The sequence below is a fragment of the Mustelus asterias genome, chromosome 5 (genome assembly GCF_964213995.1).
Source record: "Mustelus asterias chromosome 5, sMusAst1.hap1.1, whole genome shotgun sequence".
NCBI classification, from domain to species: Eukaryota; Metazoa; Chordata; class Chondrichthyes; order Carcharhiniformes; family Triakidae; genus Mustelus; species Mustelus asterias.
Genome location: NC_135805.1, coordinates 89,318,141 through 89,336,809, shown reverse-complemented (window position 1 = coordinate 89,336,809; position 18,669 = coordinate 89,318,141). Strand labels below are relative to the sequence as shown.

The 18,669-nt window shown below is 42.4% G+C and overlaps 1 protein-coding gene across 4 annotated transcripts in view; it reads right to left on the bottom strand.

Annotated features, from left to right (window-relative positions):
- Positions 1–18,669, bottom strand: part of dtnba (dystrobrevin, beta a) — a 279,394-nt gene that overhangs the window by 104,335 nt on the left and 156,390 nt on the right. For all 4 annotated transcript variants that reach the window (XM_078213018.1, XM_078213019.1, XM_078213016.1 and 1 more), the window contains exons 6-8: positions 15,144–15,231; positions 5,075–5,160; positions 1,026–1,139 (exon numbers count right to left, since the gene is read on the bottom strand). In XM_078213018.1, the coding sequence (XP_078069144.1) occupies positions 1,026–1,139; positions 5,075–5,160; positions 15,144–15,231 (288 nt within the window). The remainder of the gene's footprint in view (positions 1–1,025; positions 1,140–5,074; positions 5,161–15,143; positions 15,232–18,669) is intronic.

Below are 18,669 nucleotides of genomic sequence, written 5' to 3'. Positions count from 1 at the left end.
TCGTGGGCCGAAGGGCCTGTTCTGCGCTGTAATGTTCTATGTTCTATGTTCTATGTTTTCCGGAGGGTAATACCTCGAAGGAGAAGCCCTCGAACGTCCCCATGCAAAAGCTTCTTGAGAATTGTTCGGGAAGTTGGGTAATTATCCTACACCTGGAACCCTCTGAATCTCCATTTTAAAGTGGAGACTTTGGATGAATCTAATTCCAATAGCAGAACAACAAGCCTGGAAAATTTAGAAGGATTAAAGTCTGTTCTAACTCCCAGCTAATTATACTACTGACTCCTGCTAACTCCCTCCTGGACCTGTCGACTCCCACTCCTTGACTACCTGACCGCCCTACCGTTGCCCTCCAATCCCCCGACCCAACTATCACCCCAACCCTCAAACACCTAAGTGACACTCCTCCGATCACCTTCTTACTTCCCTCCCTGACTCGCCCTCCAATCACCCGTCCCCTTCACCCTTCCAACCACCCGAACCCGCCCCCCCCCCCCCCCCCCCCCCTTCCACACCACCCTAACCCCTCAGTCACTCATTCATCCACTCAGTCATTAATACACTGAGAAACTTAGGCACCTTCAAACACTTTTCAAAAATTAATTATTGGGATGTGGGTGTCGTGGACTAGGCCAGCATTTATTGCCCACCCCTGATTGTTCTTCACAAGGTGGTGGTGAGCTCTCTTCTTTAACTGCTGCAGTCCATGTGAAATAGGTGCACCCACAATGCTATTAGGGACTTTGAATATGGTAGCCAGAGTTGTAAAAGGGGGATGAGGTTTTCAGAGAGCATCCACCATCAGGAGATTGAACAGAAAAAAAATGTGTGCAGATAAGTGGGTAGTTTTCTGTCTGATCAGCATCACACACAGGGGTTCCAATGCTGATTGGAAGATTTGGGCCTTTATTTTGTTAAAATTGAAGTAATTATAAATTTCACTGCTCTCTGCAGGAATTGCCACTTTGTTAACTTGGCAATTGTTGCAGGACAAAATGTCTAACCTGACAATGGTCAAACCTTACCTAAGTAGCCTCAGTTCAGCCAATAGGGTAGGATTCTGCTGTGCTTTCTCTGGGGTTGGTTGCGAGGCCTGCTCGTGTTCTAATCTGAGACGTTGGATTTCTTGAAGGATTTCCCTGAAACCAAGAACAGTTAGAGTTACTCTGAAAGATAATACGATTATTTCACAAGTAACTATGTCAGCAAAACAAGGTTTTGTACTTTCTCCAAAAATCGACAAAAAGAAAATTACTAGCCAATAGGGAGAGGGATTAGTCACTGTTCTTAAATTAACTGTAAATATGAAATGCTTCACAACTGCTCCATGAACAGACTTACATAGGTTTGCACAGAAAATACGGCACAGAAATAAGCCATTCAGCCCAACCACGCCATGCTGGTGTTTATGCTCCACTCGAGCCTCCTCTCATCTTCCCTTGTCTAAAATTATCAACTAAATCCATCATCATAACCGCCCATTCTCTCCTGACTCAAATAGTTCTCTAGCTTCCCCTTAAATGCATCCATACCAATTCACTTCAAACACTCCCTGTGGTAGGGAGTTCCACATTCTTTCCACTCTTTGGGGAAAGGAGTTTCTACTGAGTTCCCCATTGAATTTCTTGGTGACTATCATCTATTGCTGGCCTCTAGTTATGCCCTTCCCTGCAAGAGGAAAAATTCTCTCTGTATCAACACTGACAAAACCTTTTGTAATTTAAAGATCCCTGTTAGGTCACCCCCTCAGCTCTCATTTTTCAAGAGAAAAGAAACTTAGTCTGTCAAACCTTCCCCGATATGTATACTCATCTATTTCTGGTATCATCCTTATAAATCTTCTCTTCCCCCTCTCCAGAACCTCTCTAAATATTTTATAGTATGGTGATCAGAACTGCACGCAGTAATCCAAGTGTGATCTAACCAAGGTTTGCTGCAGATTCAGCATATCTTCTCTACTTTCCAATTCTATCTCTCCAGAAATAAAGCCTGGCACTTGGTTTGATTTGCACAACTTTTAATGCATCTGTACTCCAAAATGCCTTTGTTTCTATACCCCATCTAGACTGACACCTTCCAAGTAATAAGTTACCTCCCTATTCTTCCGACCAAACCCTGACCTAATTTTAAACATTAGGCTTAAACATAAGAGTTAAAGCTCTTTAAAAAATGGCATCCCTCGTCTCATCTACTACAAATATATTCTAGTCGTTGTTGCAGAGAGAAATGTGAGGAAAACTCAGCTGGCACATACAGGAACATCAAACTGCATTTGAATCACAGCTCATACATAAAGGTCCCACTGTGCTTCCGAGACATAGATAAAATGAAACAGGTTCAAAGAAGAAGATAGTAAAATGATTCAAAGAGATAGATCTTCAGGAGGATCTTAAATGGAGAAGTGGCTGGAATAGTTGGAGGGATTTAGGGATCAAGTATCTGGAAGGATGACCACTTTGGGCAGAGGAAGGGGATTCACAAGAGGACAGATTCAGCAGGACACTTCAACAAGAGCTCTGGGGAAAAGGAGGATTTGAATGATTTGTATGACTGAAGAAGTTCACAAATATGGAAAGAGTGAGGCCATGGAATAAGGATAAGGATTTTAAACTGAAGGTGTTGGGGGTGCTGGTGATTGGTAAACAGGAACTGGTGCAGAATGGTTCATGGGCAGGAGAGTTTTAGTTGAAGATTACAGAATGTATAGAAAGAGAGGCATGTTGACCATGAAAGTATTAAAATGATCAAGTCTGGAGGTGGGCATTCATAGATAAGGGTTTCAGCTGCAGGGTGTTCAGGCAGGGTTGAAGGTGGGTGATCGTAGAGATGGAAGTAAGGCTTTTGTAATGGAAAGAATGCAAGGTCAGGAGTTAATGGTTTTGTTGAATAGGAAAGTAAGTTTGCAAAAAGTCTAATTCACCCAGGACAGAAGTCAAGGAGCAGGGACAGAATTACTGTGGCGAGGATATGCTGTTTGTGACCGGGCTGGAGCTGAGGGTTTCAGTATTTCCAACTGGGAAAAATAATGCAATTCTGGATGATGGCCAAGAGAAGTTACTTGACAGCAGGGGGGTCAAGGGAGGTGTGGAGGGGTAGAACTGGATGTCACCCGCATCTCAGTTATTAAACTCCAGTACACATTCACTCAATCTATGGCTTCTGTACTTCCTTGTTTTAAGGATTCTGGCGACTGAATCTGTCTTTGGAAAACAACAACAATGAAAAATTATATTTCCACTGCACTTCCAACATAATGGAACATCCCAAGGTGCTTCACTGGAGTATTAGAAAACAAGGAAGCTGCTTTAATTATGGGGAGCTCCAAGTTACAGCCTGGTCATTGTATCACTATTTAGCTGGAGATAAACGGAGTGCAGCTCTCATATTGGTGGAATTGTTCAAGTAATTTAAATGTGAAATGCATCTTTGGCTCTTTATCAATAACAGAAATATGGAGGAAATCTTAAATTTATGAAGTTCATTTTGCGTTGCGATAAGCCAGCCATGTGAAACTATACAGTGGAGGAAAGCACCATGAAGTGTCTTCACATCCTGAGCTAAATGCTGAACCTACATTTGTTTGGCTGGAGTTACACTGTACACTATGCCACTATGATGTCTGTTTTGGGGATTACAAAGAACATCAAGAAGGGTTAACAATCCAGTTCTAAGTTTGTAAAGGGCGGCACAGTGTCACAGTGGTTAGCATTGCTGCCTCACAGTGCCAGGGACCCGGGTTCGGTTCCTGGCTTGGGTCACTATGTGTGGAGTTTGCACATTCTCCCCGTGTCTGCGTGGGTTTCCTCCGGGTGCTCTGGTTTCCCTCCACAGTTCAAATATATGTGGATTAGGTGGATTGGCTATGCTAAATTGGCCCTTAGTGTCAGGAGGACTAGCTAGGGTAAATGCATGGGGTTATGGGGATCGGGCCTGGGTGGGATTGTGGTCAGTGCATACTCGATGGGCTGAATGGCCTCCTTCTGCACTGTATGGTTCTATGATTCTATGATATACAGTAGTGTTATTATTGTTTTTGTTATTTATATAGAATGCTGAATCAGAATAAAATTGTTCGATTTGATAAACTAATAACCTTTCAAATGGTCCCATATATCGTGCATATTATTTAAAAGCTGTAAAAATGTCACAGGGAGCTAACACACACACACACTAGGGTGGAGTTTAATGTCACCCAGCAGCAAATTTGCAGGTAAGAGGGAATTTAGTTTGGCAGGAATGTGCAGGGTGGGGATGCCCGATTAAGTCTGGGGAGGGAAGGCTTGCAGACGGCCTTCCCAACGGAACACTAAGTGAGTAGATAATACCCAATGTAGGATTCCTAGACTGCTGGTATTCACTGGAGAGCCCAAAAAACAAGCAATGTTGGGTTTATTTGCGGACTTCCGGGAGGTTGGGTTCCCTTGTTCAAAAGTACATAGTGCCTGACTGAATGACCCAACATCAGTGCTTGGGGGGGGGGGGGGGGGGGGTTTCTTGCTGAGATCAGCCCTATGTCCTTTATTCTGACCCCCTCTCTACGCCAAGGAATGACAACCCACATTACACCCTTGCTCACTTGTTGCCGAGGGTCCCTTGTTGATCCTAGACCTTTGTAAGGTACATTACTGGCAGCAGGCAACGCTCGCAATGGCGCTGATGGGCATTGCGGAGCCACCAGCCTCTGAGTGACTGGCAGCCCTTGGCGATTGAGTCCTAAATCCCAGGGAAGAACCAACCCAATGCTTGCCAGTTAAATGCCTCAACGGAGGTGAGGTGGGGCTCTTGCCAGTTCTCCAGCCAGCGGGTGAGATTCCGACAATAATATTAAATTCTGCCCCAGATTTTAAAGGAGGCGCATACTGTAATTCAGGGACACCAGATTTAACATGTTGTTCTTGATTTGCCTTGCAAGTTTCAGTTCATACCCCGTCTTTACAGTTCTTGCTATTTTTTTCAGTCCACTGATAAGGAGGTATTTGAAGAACCAGAGGGCAAGATTGTTTTATGAACATTGCACTCGGTACAAATCAGTGCTGGAACCAAGACCTGCCAGGGAACTTTTTATCCTTCTTACCTATTTTTATTTTCCAGTTCTGCAATTAACTGCCGCTGCTGCTTGTTGGCATCGAAGTTGAAAGCCAATTCTGATGTTGAACGCTGCTAAAATAGCAAATAGTACATTTTAACAACAAATACATTGTGAGCAGCTAAATTTTATTTTACTTTCTTGCCATCCTCAGTCCTCTGCAATGTAATGTTCTTCACTGGCTGACTCAATTGATTCATGAATGACATTGTGTACTTCAGAACCAATGTCACTGAGCAGATTTTCCAGTCCTGCCTACCGCCAGGAACATCTGGTCCAACTGACCAGTCGATCGACTTTTGGGTGGGTCGTCAAATTTTCCATGACAGGTCTCACCATAGTAAGAGGTTTAACAACACCAGGTTAAAGTCCAACAATGGTTGGCGAGATGTTCGCGATTGGCGAGATGACCCCCACTTCTTGCCTTCAAACAACCGCACAACCTCACGAACATCTCGCCAAGGCCATCCCCACATCCCCACTTCTTGCCTTCAAACAACCGCACAACCTCAAACAGACCATTGTCCGCAGCAAACTACCCAGCCTTCAGGAGAACAGTGACCACGACACCACACAACCCTGCCACAGCAACCTCTGCAAGACGTGCCGGATCATCGACACAGATGCCATCATCTCGCGTGAGAACACCATCCACCAGGTACACGGTACATACTCTTGCAACTCAGCCAACATTGTCTACCTGATACGCTGCAGGAAAGGATGTCCCGAGGCATGGTACATTGGGGAAACCATGCAGACGCTGCGACAACGGGTGAATGAACACCGCTCGACAATCACCAGGCAAGACTGTTCTCTTCCTGTTGGGGAGCACTTCAGCGGTCACGGGCATTTGGCCTCTGATATTCAGGTAAGCGTTCTCCAAGGCGGCCTTCACGACACACGACGGCACAGAGTCGCTGAGCAGAAACTGATAGCCAAGTTCCGCACACATGAGGACGGCCTCAACCGGGATATTGGGTTCATGTCACACTATTTGTAACCCCCACAGCTTGCCTGGACCTGCAGAGTCTCACTGGCTGTCCTGTCTGGAGACAATACACATCTCTTTAGCCTGTCTTGATGCTCTCTCCACTCACATTGTTTGTATCTTAAAGACTTGATTAGCTGTAAGTATTCGCATTCCAACCATTATTCATGTAACTTGAGTCTGTGTCTTTATATACCCTGTTTGTGAACAGAATTCCCACTCACCTGAGGAAGGGGCTTAAGGCTCTGAAAGCTTGTGTGGCTTTTGCTGCCAAATAAACCTGTTGGACTTTAACCTGGTGTTGTTAAACTTCTTACTGTGTTTACCCCAGTCCAACACTGGCATCTCCACATCAGGTCTCACCATGACAGGGCCGGAAATTCCTGACAATAGCAGGCACGTGTTTTTTACTCTCCCTCTCACCTTAAGCATCTTAGGGCACAATCAATGTTAATTACCAGGTCCCGCCATTGTGAAACAACCTGTTAAAATTCTTCCAATATTTTCCTCTGGTTTAAGATTTGATGAAGATATGCAAATCAATCACTCATCTTCAGCACAGTGGCATAGTGGTTAGAACCATATAATCCCTGCAGTGCAGGAGGAGGCCATTCAGCCCATCAAGCCTGAAATGACTCTCCGAAAGAGCATCTTACCCAGGCCCACTCCTCTGCCCCATCTCTGTCACCCTGTGCATTTGCCATGGTTAATCCAACTAACCTACACATCTTTGGGCTGTGGGAGGAAACCTGAGCACCCGGAGGAAACCCACGCAAACACGGGGAGAATGTGCAAACTCTATACACACACAGCTGGGACCCAGGTTCAATTTCGTCTTTGGGTGACTGTGGAGTTTGCATGTTCTCCCCGTGTCTGCGTAGGTTTCCTCCAAGAGTCCAAAGATGTGTAGATTAGGTGGATTAGCCATTGTAACTGTGCATGGTTACAGGATTAGCGTGCGGGCTGGGGGGGGGGGGGCTGTAGTTGTGTGCTGGGTAAGATACTTTTTCGGAGAGTCAGTGTGGGCTCAGAGGGCCGAATGGCCTGATTTTCCACTGTAGGGATTCCATGATTCTGTTTTTACATGTAAATAAAGCTTCGGCATCAATTGAGAATTGTCAAGTATACATTATGGGAATTAAATTGTATTCAGGTGGTGTAGTGTTTAGAGTTCACCTGCACTCAGATATACAACAGCAGGCTGAAACTGTGGTTGTTGGATTAGGGGTGCTTGATATGTAATCCACATCTCTGTAAATAAAAGCTTCGAAGTGTATGAAGATGAGGCTCCATTTCACCTTTACTGCCTGACTATCGGAGTTGTAACAATCATTTCACATTTATATTTCAGATTTCTATTTCACCCCCTTCCATCTTTAGATCACTCTCTGTCAATTTGTCTCATAAAATAGTCCAGCAGAAAAGTTTGTTACGAGTTATAATTGTGGTAATCTTGACGCACCATAAACCGTAAAAAACATAATTGCAGTAAAAAAATCTCGACCTGTACATTATAGCTTTCATTATTTTCACTCAAACTTCCTCAATTAATTAGCAACATTTCTATAATTGCCAAGTCACAATAAAAAAATCAGCTGGGCAGAGAAGAAAAAATACTCTAAAAGCAGAATTATTCATAAAAAAGTCTGGTTCCTGTAAATCACAAAGCTGAGAGAACTGAAATGACTTTTCTGACGAGATAAAAGTGATCTCCACCCACACTCAAGTCTGTGGTATTAATAATATTGATAGTAAATTCAACTCAAAAATTCAAAGCTACCAACACTATTACTGATTCAGGTTTCAATACATCTTCCTGGACAAGTTGTACCTCATAGAAAAGCTTGCACCTCCCAGGTATCAGCTTCTCGGGTAAATGTGGTCCACGTTACAACTTATTGTACTAGTCCAATACTCTCAATTGCACATGGGTGTATATTTTTTCAGAGAACAAGCCTTTCACTGCCATCGGATAGAGCTGTTTGTAGAGTGACTGAACGGCACACACATGCTAACTGACAAGGGTCTGTATTTACTCCAAATACAAGTGAGCTCACAAGATATCAGTACTTATTCATATTCAGTGAGCAGACACATTTAAAATATCACAAACGCTTTGACTCCACTGGAATGGGGTTTAATCTGAACAGAGAATATTTGAAAACAGTTAAGGACCATGAGGCCCAACAAGTTCATTCATTTTTGACAGAGCAACAGTCAACTCAGCATCTTATTATACACCTCAAATGTTCCTTTCTCCACAAACACACCCACTTGGGCTTTTGATCCTATCTGCTTCAAGAGTTTTCCCAGTAACTTGCTGCACAAGTCTGTGACCCTTGGTATGAAAAGAAATTTCAACCCAATTGCCCTTCTTAACTCTCATTCTTAACAATTGCTTGAGCCTTGTGCTATCAAGTTTCTAATCATAACTTCACTACTGCAAGTATCTAACTGGCAGGCAGTTCATCTCTCTGTCTGGAGATGGTAAATTCAAAGGGGACAGAGTACTCAACATATGATTCCTTCTCAGCTTACAAGTGGATCAGTGGGGACAGGAAAGCAGGTGCCAATATTGTGCTCTCTGTCACAAATCATGTTTAAGCCAAGCAGAAGAGGGTAAGGAATATGAGCGTTGGATTTGCTTACAGAAAATCTCCAGAATTGTGATAAATGAGATCCTTTGCTGTTGTTTCCAATACTTACTCCAAACCACTGTATATGTTTAATACCACAGAGTACAATATTTTAGCAATGTGACAGATATTACTGCTGCAATGGAATATGAATAATTTAATTTGAATGAATTTCTGCCACATTCTGGTGCCTGTGAAACGAAGCATGGTTATGACTGGCATCGTGAAAAAAATGGCAAATCAATTTTTATTCATTATCAAATTAGTGATTATGTAAATTGTTTCTGTTGTCCCCGACTACTTTATGCAGAATCATCTGTGACAGTTCTTCCTCATGAAGATAAAAAGTTAAGGAACTAGAGAAGATAAAAAGGCAATTCATTAAGTCAATTCCCTTGACAGCCAATTCACCCGACACAACCTACTCAATCTCCTGAGGGCAATGCATAACCACAGGTAAAGTCCCAGATAAATCTCAGCAGCAATTAATCTCTGTCGCCCAGAGGCAATCAAACAAAATCCACTGCTATTAACTCAGACTTACGACTTGCATTAATGAACTCTAACCGGCTACATTGCTCAGATGAATTCCCAAGGATTTTCAATCAATGCATTGTAAATTGATCTCCATACTATGCCTTGAATAGTTAGTTTTAAGCCACAAATACAACTGTCAATGGAAAAAACCCAATAAAGTAGTCAATGACTTGTACTGAGAGGAGTGTGGAAGTCTGAAGAACATTTGATTCGAGCTGATCATGGCCTGTTTTGATTTACGCTCCAGCTGTGTGTTAAGATGGCCCAGCGTAACAGAATGGAATGGGATGGCTGTTCCTTGACAATAAGCAGAGCCAAGTCAAACTGCCACCAGCTAAATACACCTTTTAATCTTGTAATCTAACTGATCAAAAACACTTTCTCGCCAACGTATTTTACAGGGAATATTTATAAAGAAGATTGCAGCAGCCTAATATTGTTACAATCTCTGTAAAGATCTATAGCTTTTAAAAGAGATTCTAACTTCCAGTTATCCACCGAAAGAATGACCAGGCAAAATATTACATTTTGAAACATTTACTGAACAAATGACCTTAAAAAGCACGATTAATGGCAGATGGAGTTTAAGTTAGACAAATGCGAGGTGATGCATTTTGGTAGATTGAACCAGGGCAGGACTTACTCAGTTAATGGTAGGGCGTTGGGGAGAGTTACAGAACAAAGAGATCGAGGGGTACATGTTCATAGCTCTTTGAAAGTGGAGTCACAGGTGGACAGAGTGGTGAAGAAGGCATTCAGCATGCTTGGTTTCATCGATCAGAACATTGAATACAGGAGTTGGAATGTCTTGTTGAAGTTGTACAAAACAATGGTAAGGCCACACTTGGAATACTGTGTGCAATTCTGGTCACCCTATTATAGAAAAGATATTATTAAACTAGAAAGAGTGCAGAAAAGATTTACTAGGATGCTACCGGGACTTGATGGATTGAGTTATAAGGAGAAGCTGGATAGACTGGGACTTTTTTCTCTGGAGCGTAGGAGGCTGAGGGGTGACCTTATAGAGGTCTATAAAATAATGAGGGCAGCTAGATAGTCAATATTTTTTCCCAAAGGTAGGGGAGTCCAAAACTAGAGGGCATAGGTTTAAGGTGAGAGGGGAGAGATACAAAAGTATCCAGGAGGCACTTTTTTCACACAGAGTGGAGAGTGTCTGGAACAAGCTGCCAGAGGTAGTAGTAGAAGCGGATACAATTTTGTCTTTTAAAAAGCATTTAGATAGTTACATGGGTAGGATGGGTACAGAGGGATATGGGCCAAATGCAGGCAATTGGGACTAGCTTCGGGGTTTTAAAAAAAAGGGCGGCATGGACAAGTTGGGCTGAAGGACCTGTTTCCATGCTGTAAACCTCTATGACTCTATTAATTAAACAGTATTTTCTTTTTGTAGACAACTTTTACTCTAAACTGCTGAGAGGGATGTTTCCTTTTATACTGAACACGTTCCCCATGAAGTTATCACATTCCTCATGGAATTACAGTCCTTATACCAAGTTATCCACAGTTGCTCCCAGTTTCCAATGGATTCCTGCATCCGTGCTTCTCTGAGTAGTAACTTTGAGTGACCATTTTCAGGCAGTGCTCCCTCAGTGCTGGAGAGTTTCTTAAATCCACCACCAGCAGGAAAACCTGTTCTGCTGATTCTTCTTCCCCTGGTCATGCGAGGACAAATTGCCAGGTATCTTTAAATAGTTGCAGGACGTATTTCTTCAACTGGAGATCACTTGCCTCTACATCCAGCTGTGGCAGCTTGCAAAACCCAAGCTGCTTCTTCTATCTGCTGACCACACAAAATTGCTGTCTATATCTGAAATACTCACTGATTTGAGGAGCCTGTCACGTGGTTTCGGAGATGGCTTCCTCTGCCAACTTCCCCATGGCAACGTGAAATGTGTCAACCTTGCATTCAGGTAGAAATGAAAATTGGCTATCCTTGGCCCCAACACACTTTCATCTTAGAAGTAAATGGACAGTTTACAGCACAATTGTTTACAACCCGATGTCTTCAATACCTTTCTGGGACTTTGGGAGATTCAATATCAGCTCATTATAAACTCAGACTGCTGGCTTTTGTCTCAAAACATAAATTTCTTGCACCTTCCACTCAGTAAAACATTCTGAGCTTTCACCTGATCTTTAACAATCAAATCACCCAGGCTTATTGACTGCAGAACAGATTACATGTCCCGTACCCCTTCATTCATCCTATAGTTAAAGCTACTGTCCCAAAATATAAGCTTATAAACCACATAACTGCAACAATATTTTAAGATTTTGATAATGTAATTAATTTTTTTATAGGGTGAACGAATATTTATGAATTTTTAAGTTAGCCACTTTTTAAATTGTTCAGTTTGAACTGCTGTTAAAACAAATAACAAGTTCATTGGGAACAGGAAAGTAGTTTTGTGTGAGGGACCACACAAATGCAGTTTATGACTTTGATGGTAATTTTGAGTCTGAATTCAAGAAGTTGTCTGTTTTGAGGTAATGGTTAAAATGGTTGAATTCAATAGTTTGTACTTGGGATGATACCATATTTATAAACAAACCATGCACTGCTTTAATTGATCTGCATCAGACAGAAACCTTTATTTTCAGACATTCTATAGGACGTGTTTTTAAAATTTGTTCTTCATGGTTTTGGCATTTGTAGAAATAGGTCAAAGTATGTTCATGTGAATGTTTATGATAGGTATATGTGAAACTTTCACGTATCTGTTTTTGATAGGGGTGGCACAGTGGTTAGCACTGCTGCCTCTCAGCGCCAGGACCTGGATTTGATTCCTTGGGTCACTGTCTGTATGGAGGTTGCACATTCTCCCTGTGTCTGCGTGGGTCTCCTCCGGGTGCTCCGGTTTCCATCCACATTCTGAAAGATATGCTGGTTAGGTGCGTTGACCCAAACAGGTGCAGGAGTGTGGCGACTAGGGGAATTTCACAGTAACTTCATTGCAGTGTTAATGTAAGCTTTACTTGTGACACTAACAAATAAACTTTTAAAAACTTTTTAAAAACTTTCAAACTTTACTCTTGACAAGAGGATGGGACATTGGTTATACACCAGTAATCTGCATCTAAAGGATATAGCATTTGTTCGCAATGAAATCTAATCTTCTGAGTTTGAGGAAAGAGTAGAGCTATATCTCCGTTTACAACTCGTGAAACAGGGGCTGCAAAGATGGAGTGACACTCGCCTGTAGCCAATGAAAAAGGATAATTCGGGCTACTTCCAAATAAAGGAGGAGGAATGAGAGTGATGGATAAAACTTGGAACATTAGTATCTGTGTTGATACAGTTTTATCATCACTTCAATGGTACACTTCTTTTCAAATACGGTTCATCATTACTTCTGAGACAGAAGAAACTTTGGCTGTGTTGTCAGTATTCAAGGAATCCTAGGCCCTTGGAGGATAAAGTATTGATGCAGATCAATTAAAGCAGTGCATGGTTTGTTTATAAATAAGGTATCATCCCAAGTACAATCTATTGAAATCAACCATTTTAACTATTCCCTCAAAGCAGGCAACTTCCTGAATTCAGACTCAAAGTTCCCATCAAAGTCATAAATTCTGCTTAATTCACAAATACTGGTCATTTGTACCACAGGATCATAGCACTATACAGTGCAGAAAGAGGCTCTTTGGCCCATCAAGTCTGCACTGACACGAGAAATAACCTGACCTCACACCTAATCCCATTTATCAGCACTTGGCCTGTAGCATTGAACGTTATGATGTGCCAAGAGCTCATCCAGGTACTTTTTAAAGGATGTGAGATGACTCACCTCTCCCACCTGCCCTAGCAGCGCATTCTGGACCATCACCATCCTCTGGGAAGAAGATTTTTTCACGTCCCTCTAAACCTCCTGTCCCTCAGCTTGAACCCATGTCCCCTTGTGACTGGCCCTTCAACTAAGGGGAACTTATCCACTCTGTCCATACCCCTCATAATCTCGTACACCTTTATCAGGTTGCCTCCCAGTCTTCCCTGCTCCAACAAAAACAATCCAAGCCTATCCACTCTCACTTCAAAACTTAAATGTCCCAGCCCAGCCAGCATACTGGTAAATCTCCTCTGCATCCCGTCCAATGCAATCACATCCTTCCTATAACATGGCAACCAGAAATACACACAGTACACTAGCTGTGGCTTCACCAATGTTCTATACAACTTCAACATGACTTCCCTGCTTTTGTAATCTATGCCTTGATTGATAAAGGCAAGTGTCCATATGCCTTTTTCACCAGCCTACTAACATGACCTTCCGTCTTCAGAGATCTGTGGACAAACACGCAAAGGTCCCTTTGTTCCACAGAACAAAGTCATACCATTCATTGAATACTTCCTTGTCAATTTACTCCTTCCAACGTGTATCACCTCACACCTTTCAGGGTTAAATTCCATCTGCCCATTTGACCGTTTTCTTTGTTCATTCGTGGGACATGGGCGTCACTGGCTGGCCAGCATTTTTGCTCATCCCAAATTATCCTTGTTCAAAGAGCAGTTGAGAGTCAAGCACATTGCTGTGGCTCTGGAGTTACATGTAGGCCAGACCAGGTCAGGACAGCAGATTTCCTTCCCTCAAGGACATTAGTGAACCAGATGGGTTTTTCCGACAATCGACAATGGTTTCATGGTCATCAGTAGATTCTTAATTCCAGACATTTTTTATTGAATTCAAATTCCACCATATGCCGTGCCAGGATTCAAACCCGGGACCCCAAAATATTAGCTGAGTTTCTGGATTAATAGTCCAGCGATAATACCACTAGGCCATTGCCTCCCCACCATTCTGTTTATACAACAGCCAAGACACTCAACCTCGCTTTAATAACCCGGCCAAACTTTGAGTCATCCTCAAACTTACTAATCCTACCCCCACAGTCATCTATATGCCAATATAAATGATGACTAATAGGGGACCCAGCACTGATCCCTGTGGTACGCCACTGGACCCTGGCATCCAGTCACTAAAGCAGCCTTCTGTCTCCTACAATTGAGCCAATTCTGAATCTATTTTATCAAATTACCCTGTATCCCATGTGTATTTGCCTTGTCAAATGCTTTGCTGAAATCCGTATAACTACATCAATTGCACTACCCTCATCTACACACTTGGTCACTTCCTCAAAAAGTTAAATCAAAGTTTTTAAGCATGACTTCCCTCTGACAAAGCCATGCTGACTATCCCTGATCGAGCCTCGCCTCTCCAAGTGGGGATAGATGCTCTCTTTCAGAAGTTTCTCCTATAGTTCCCCTATCATTGATGTGAGACTCACTGGTTTAAAAAGTTTGTAAGGTCTGTAGTTCCCTGGCTTATCTCTACAACCCTACCTTGACCTAGGTCAAGGACAACTGCGAACTGCTTTGCTCCAGATTAACCATTCGGAACTTGCGATTTTATTTCAAAGGGTTTTTATACCTCAAAACCAATAATTCTTTTACAATGTGCACTGTTTTGTAACAACATTTATCAGTCAATCACTGGGTTCAATTGCATGGTATGGAGCAGAGAGTGAAGATCAAACAGGCAGCTTCTAGCTTAAAACATAAGACTATCCCAAGCATAAGACTATATGCTTTATGTACAAGGGATACTCTGGAGGCATTTCAAGGCTGTAATGCTACCTTTGGTTCAGACAACCATTGTAAGCCACTCAATTCACTGCACGGATTCGTAACATTGTTTGAAATCCTTTGATCGGATGAATGCCCTAAAATCAAGGCAAAGGTCCATTATTGTACATCTTACAAAAACCATGCCATCCATCTCTTTTGAACTAAATAGCTGTCATTTAAGTCAGTGTCAGTTGTCAAGCCCAAGGCCTGAAAGAAATGATTAAGTAGAATAAGGAAGGCTGTGATACTTACTGTGTTTCCAGCTTCTGCAGCTAGTCTGGCAGCATACCTAGCAATCAGCCTGTGCTCTTCATCCAGTCGGCTCGGACTGTCCAAGACACTAAACAGAGGAATAAATATCTTTCAGAAATTAACCTTTATCTTCAGGCAGCGGAGTGGATCTCTTCCCAGCAAAATAAATGGGACTGGAACCTGTGTTGGTTAGAGATTCAGTGGTGTTACAACTCCATTATTAATTATTCATTCTAAATCAGGAATGCAACATTGCAAACCCACCAAACCCCAAAGGAGGCGAGACACTCACTCATCATCCAATCATGCAAGGCTGCTCGGTACTGTTCAATATAAATCTAATGGCAAAATTCATGAATTATGTGGAAGCTTTAAAAGCAAAAATCAGATGTTTCGCCCATTATATCCATTATGTCCAATACTCTGATATTTTTTGAGAAAATAAAACCATTTTTCAAACTGTTTTCGACAACCATTCAAAGCTCTTCAAGATGTTAATTGGGTGATCCCAACATAAACTAGAGTCAAAAATAAAAAAAGGAGATTTTTGCATTTCTTAATTTCCAAAGGACAGCGGTGAAAACAATGAACCGAAGTTCTTTGCATCTGCCTTCAATTTCCCTGATAAAGCTGGATATTTTAACTGCAGATCTGAGCAATAACCATGTATGAAGAGACTGAGTGTAGAATGTTGGGAGAACATTGTGCCCTCCCCTGTGGCGAGTTTGCAGCAGGGGAAACATTCCAGGTGGAGTGGGGGGCTCCTGTCACCTTCCCATTTCCACCCAATTATATCTGTGGTGAGAAGGCCCGTGGATGGCCTTCCCACCCCGCCACTAATTCAGATCCTTAAGCAGCCAATTAATGACCAATTAAAGAACTCACCCCACCGCTGCTAGTACTAACCCAGGGGTAGGTGTGGAACTCACCAAGCGGGTAGCACAACAAGAAAACCCTGGTGCGTTTGCTTGCGGTGGGGCAGGGGAACCCCTCGTTCAAAGTATTCAGTGCCTGATCGAGGAACTCTGCACTGGGAAGTGGAGGTACCTGCTGAGAGCCACACCCTGTCTGTGCTGTTGAACACACTCATTTACTTCTCCCGTGACCCCCACCCTGTGATACACCTGCCACCATCACTCACCTCAGTGACAATCAGAGGCCTCGGGTGAATGTCATACCCCCTGCAGCTATCGCCTGCCCAGTGGAACTTCAGTTCAATGCAATTGCTGGCCCCCGTTTGGCCAGCAACTCTCAGTGGGCAGAACTTCTGTTCCTGGGGTCCTCAAGTGCCCAAGGTGTGACAAGTTTTCCTGTAAAGAGTTGGCTCATGGATCTCCAAGACCCCTGTCATCTCCACATGATCCCACCCATTGAGAGCAAGCCCAATTTCCCCCAAAGGAAATCCTTTTCCCTGGTGTGCAAATGTGGGAAGTTAAGGCAACTATGTTGACAGACTTTTGACAAACATATTTGTTAGATTTTTGGAAAAATGTGAGAATATTTTAATTGCATACAATGTTTAATAATGTCACAACATACAAAGTAACCCAATTACAATTTTGTTAAATTGAATTTGTAAAAGCAGTTTTCCTCACAGTTATGTAGTGTAATTTTAAAAAATTAATTTAATCGCAAAAAGAACCCAGTCTCAATCTGTAATTTTTTTTTGCTGTGGAAAATAAATCATGAAATGTCCCATTTCATCCACAGCTATCTTCTACCTGGTCCTAATCTGGGGCCCCAGGCTCTTTTCCTACCACTCTAAACAACTTCAATACTTCTCATCTCACTCCAGGCCCCACTCTCAGCATCTCAAAACCGTGTGCCCACCATTTCCATATCTTCCTCTGGTTCCAAGTCCCATTTTCTACTCTAACAAAAGAAAGCCTTCCTCTTCATTCCACACGAATTAAGACCAAAACCACAGTTCCAAATACAATGGAGGAATAACACTCAGCATTAATGAAATTATTTTCTTTTGCTGAGTGTATCAGCAGCAAATGTGGAGAGAGGTGGTGTGTTATTAGAGGAGCAGCTCCTTGTTGGAGCTTTCACTTCACTTACCCGTATTTTGAACACTGGTTCTGCGGGCTGGGCTGAGAGACACAGCATTGAATTGTGGCCTGTGTTCTACCCTATGTTATATCATCTATTTCAGCTCATCCTGCTATTCAAACTCTGCTACCCAAATCCTGTCTTGCATCAAGTCCGACATGTTCATCTACCCTATTCTTGCTGAGTGACACTGGCTCCTTACCTTCAAATTAATGGTTTTAATTTTCATCCAAGTGTTTATATCTAATGGTGATCCCACCCCTCATTTGTTCTCTGTAACCTCATTCTTCAGGGTTCCCAGATGGACTGTAAATAGTTTAAAACATATACCTGTCCTGAATCACAGGGTGGTGCATAATTCATTGTCAAACACAGGTGAAGCAAGGCTAATGAAACCTTGGGGCTTTTTAAAGGTTCCTCAAGATTGAATAGTGAACAAAATAGGTGCTCACCTCAAAACATCCTATCCTTCAAGGTTCAACATCCCTCAGGACACATTGGGATAAAAATAACATTCACCCGAATTAAAAACAGGCACACCACATGAAACCATCCGCAGAGACTGAACTGATAGCCTTATGGTAGGACTGAGCTAATGATAGTTGAACCAAATCTGAACTGCTGCTTCAATCAGTAAAGACAGTATCCCAGACATATTACTCTGCCTCTGTATGCTTAGAACAAGTTAACCTTTCTCCTTAGGTGTCAGCATGGCTTAGTTGGTAGCACTCTTGCTTCCAAGTCAGGAAGTTGAGGTTTCGAGTCCCACCCCAGAGACTGGAGAAAAAAAAAAATCCAGGCAGACATCCTGGTGCAATACTGAGGGAGTGATGGAGTGTTAGAGGTGGCATCTTTCAGACAGGGTGTTAAATGGAATTATGGCAGTTCTCTCAGGTGAATTTAAAAGATCCCATGACACTATCTTGAAGATGGTCAGGGAAGCTGCCCTGACCAGTATTTATCCTCAATGAACACAAAAAAAAAGATTATTTGATCCTGAGCAGATTGCTGTTTGCGAGAGTTTGTTGTACACAATTTTTATGCCATGTTTTCTACATAATATTAACTACACTTCAAATGTACTTAATTGACTGTAAAGTGTTCCGGGATGTCTTGTGGTTATGAAAGGCAGTGGAGAAATTCACTCTCATATTGGATAAAGGTCTGCCTCTGTCCATTACTCTTGAGCGAATTAGACCTGATGATGAGTTAATTTCACTAAAAATAGAATGAATGATCTGCTCATTTCATAAAATGTAGTTGTGGATTCAGAGGAGCCTAAGGGTCCAGTAAGTTTCACTCAATTGCACATTAGGACATATAGGAGCGCAGAAACGATGTCACACCCATTAAGATGAACAATTTCTGTGATAATGACTCACATCTTTCATTTCACTTCCACTTGCCCAGCCAGTGAACCCACATCCCTGGAGTAAATAAAAAAAACCTTGCCCACAAGTCTGTTGGCTTG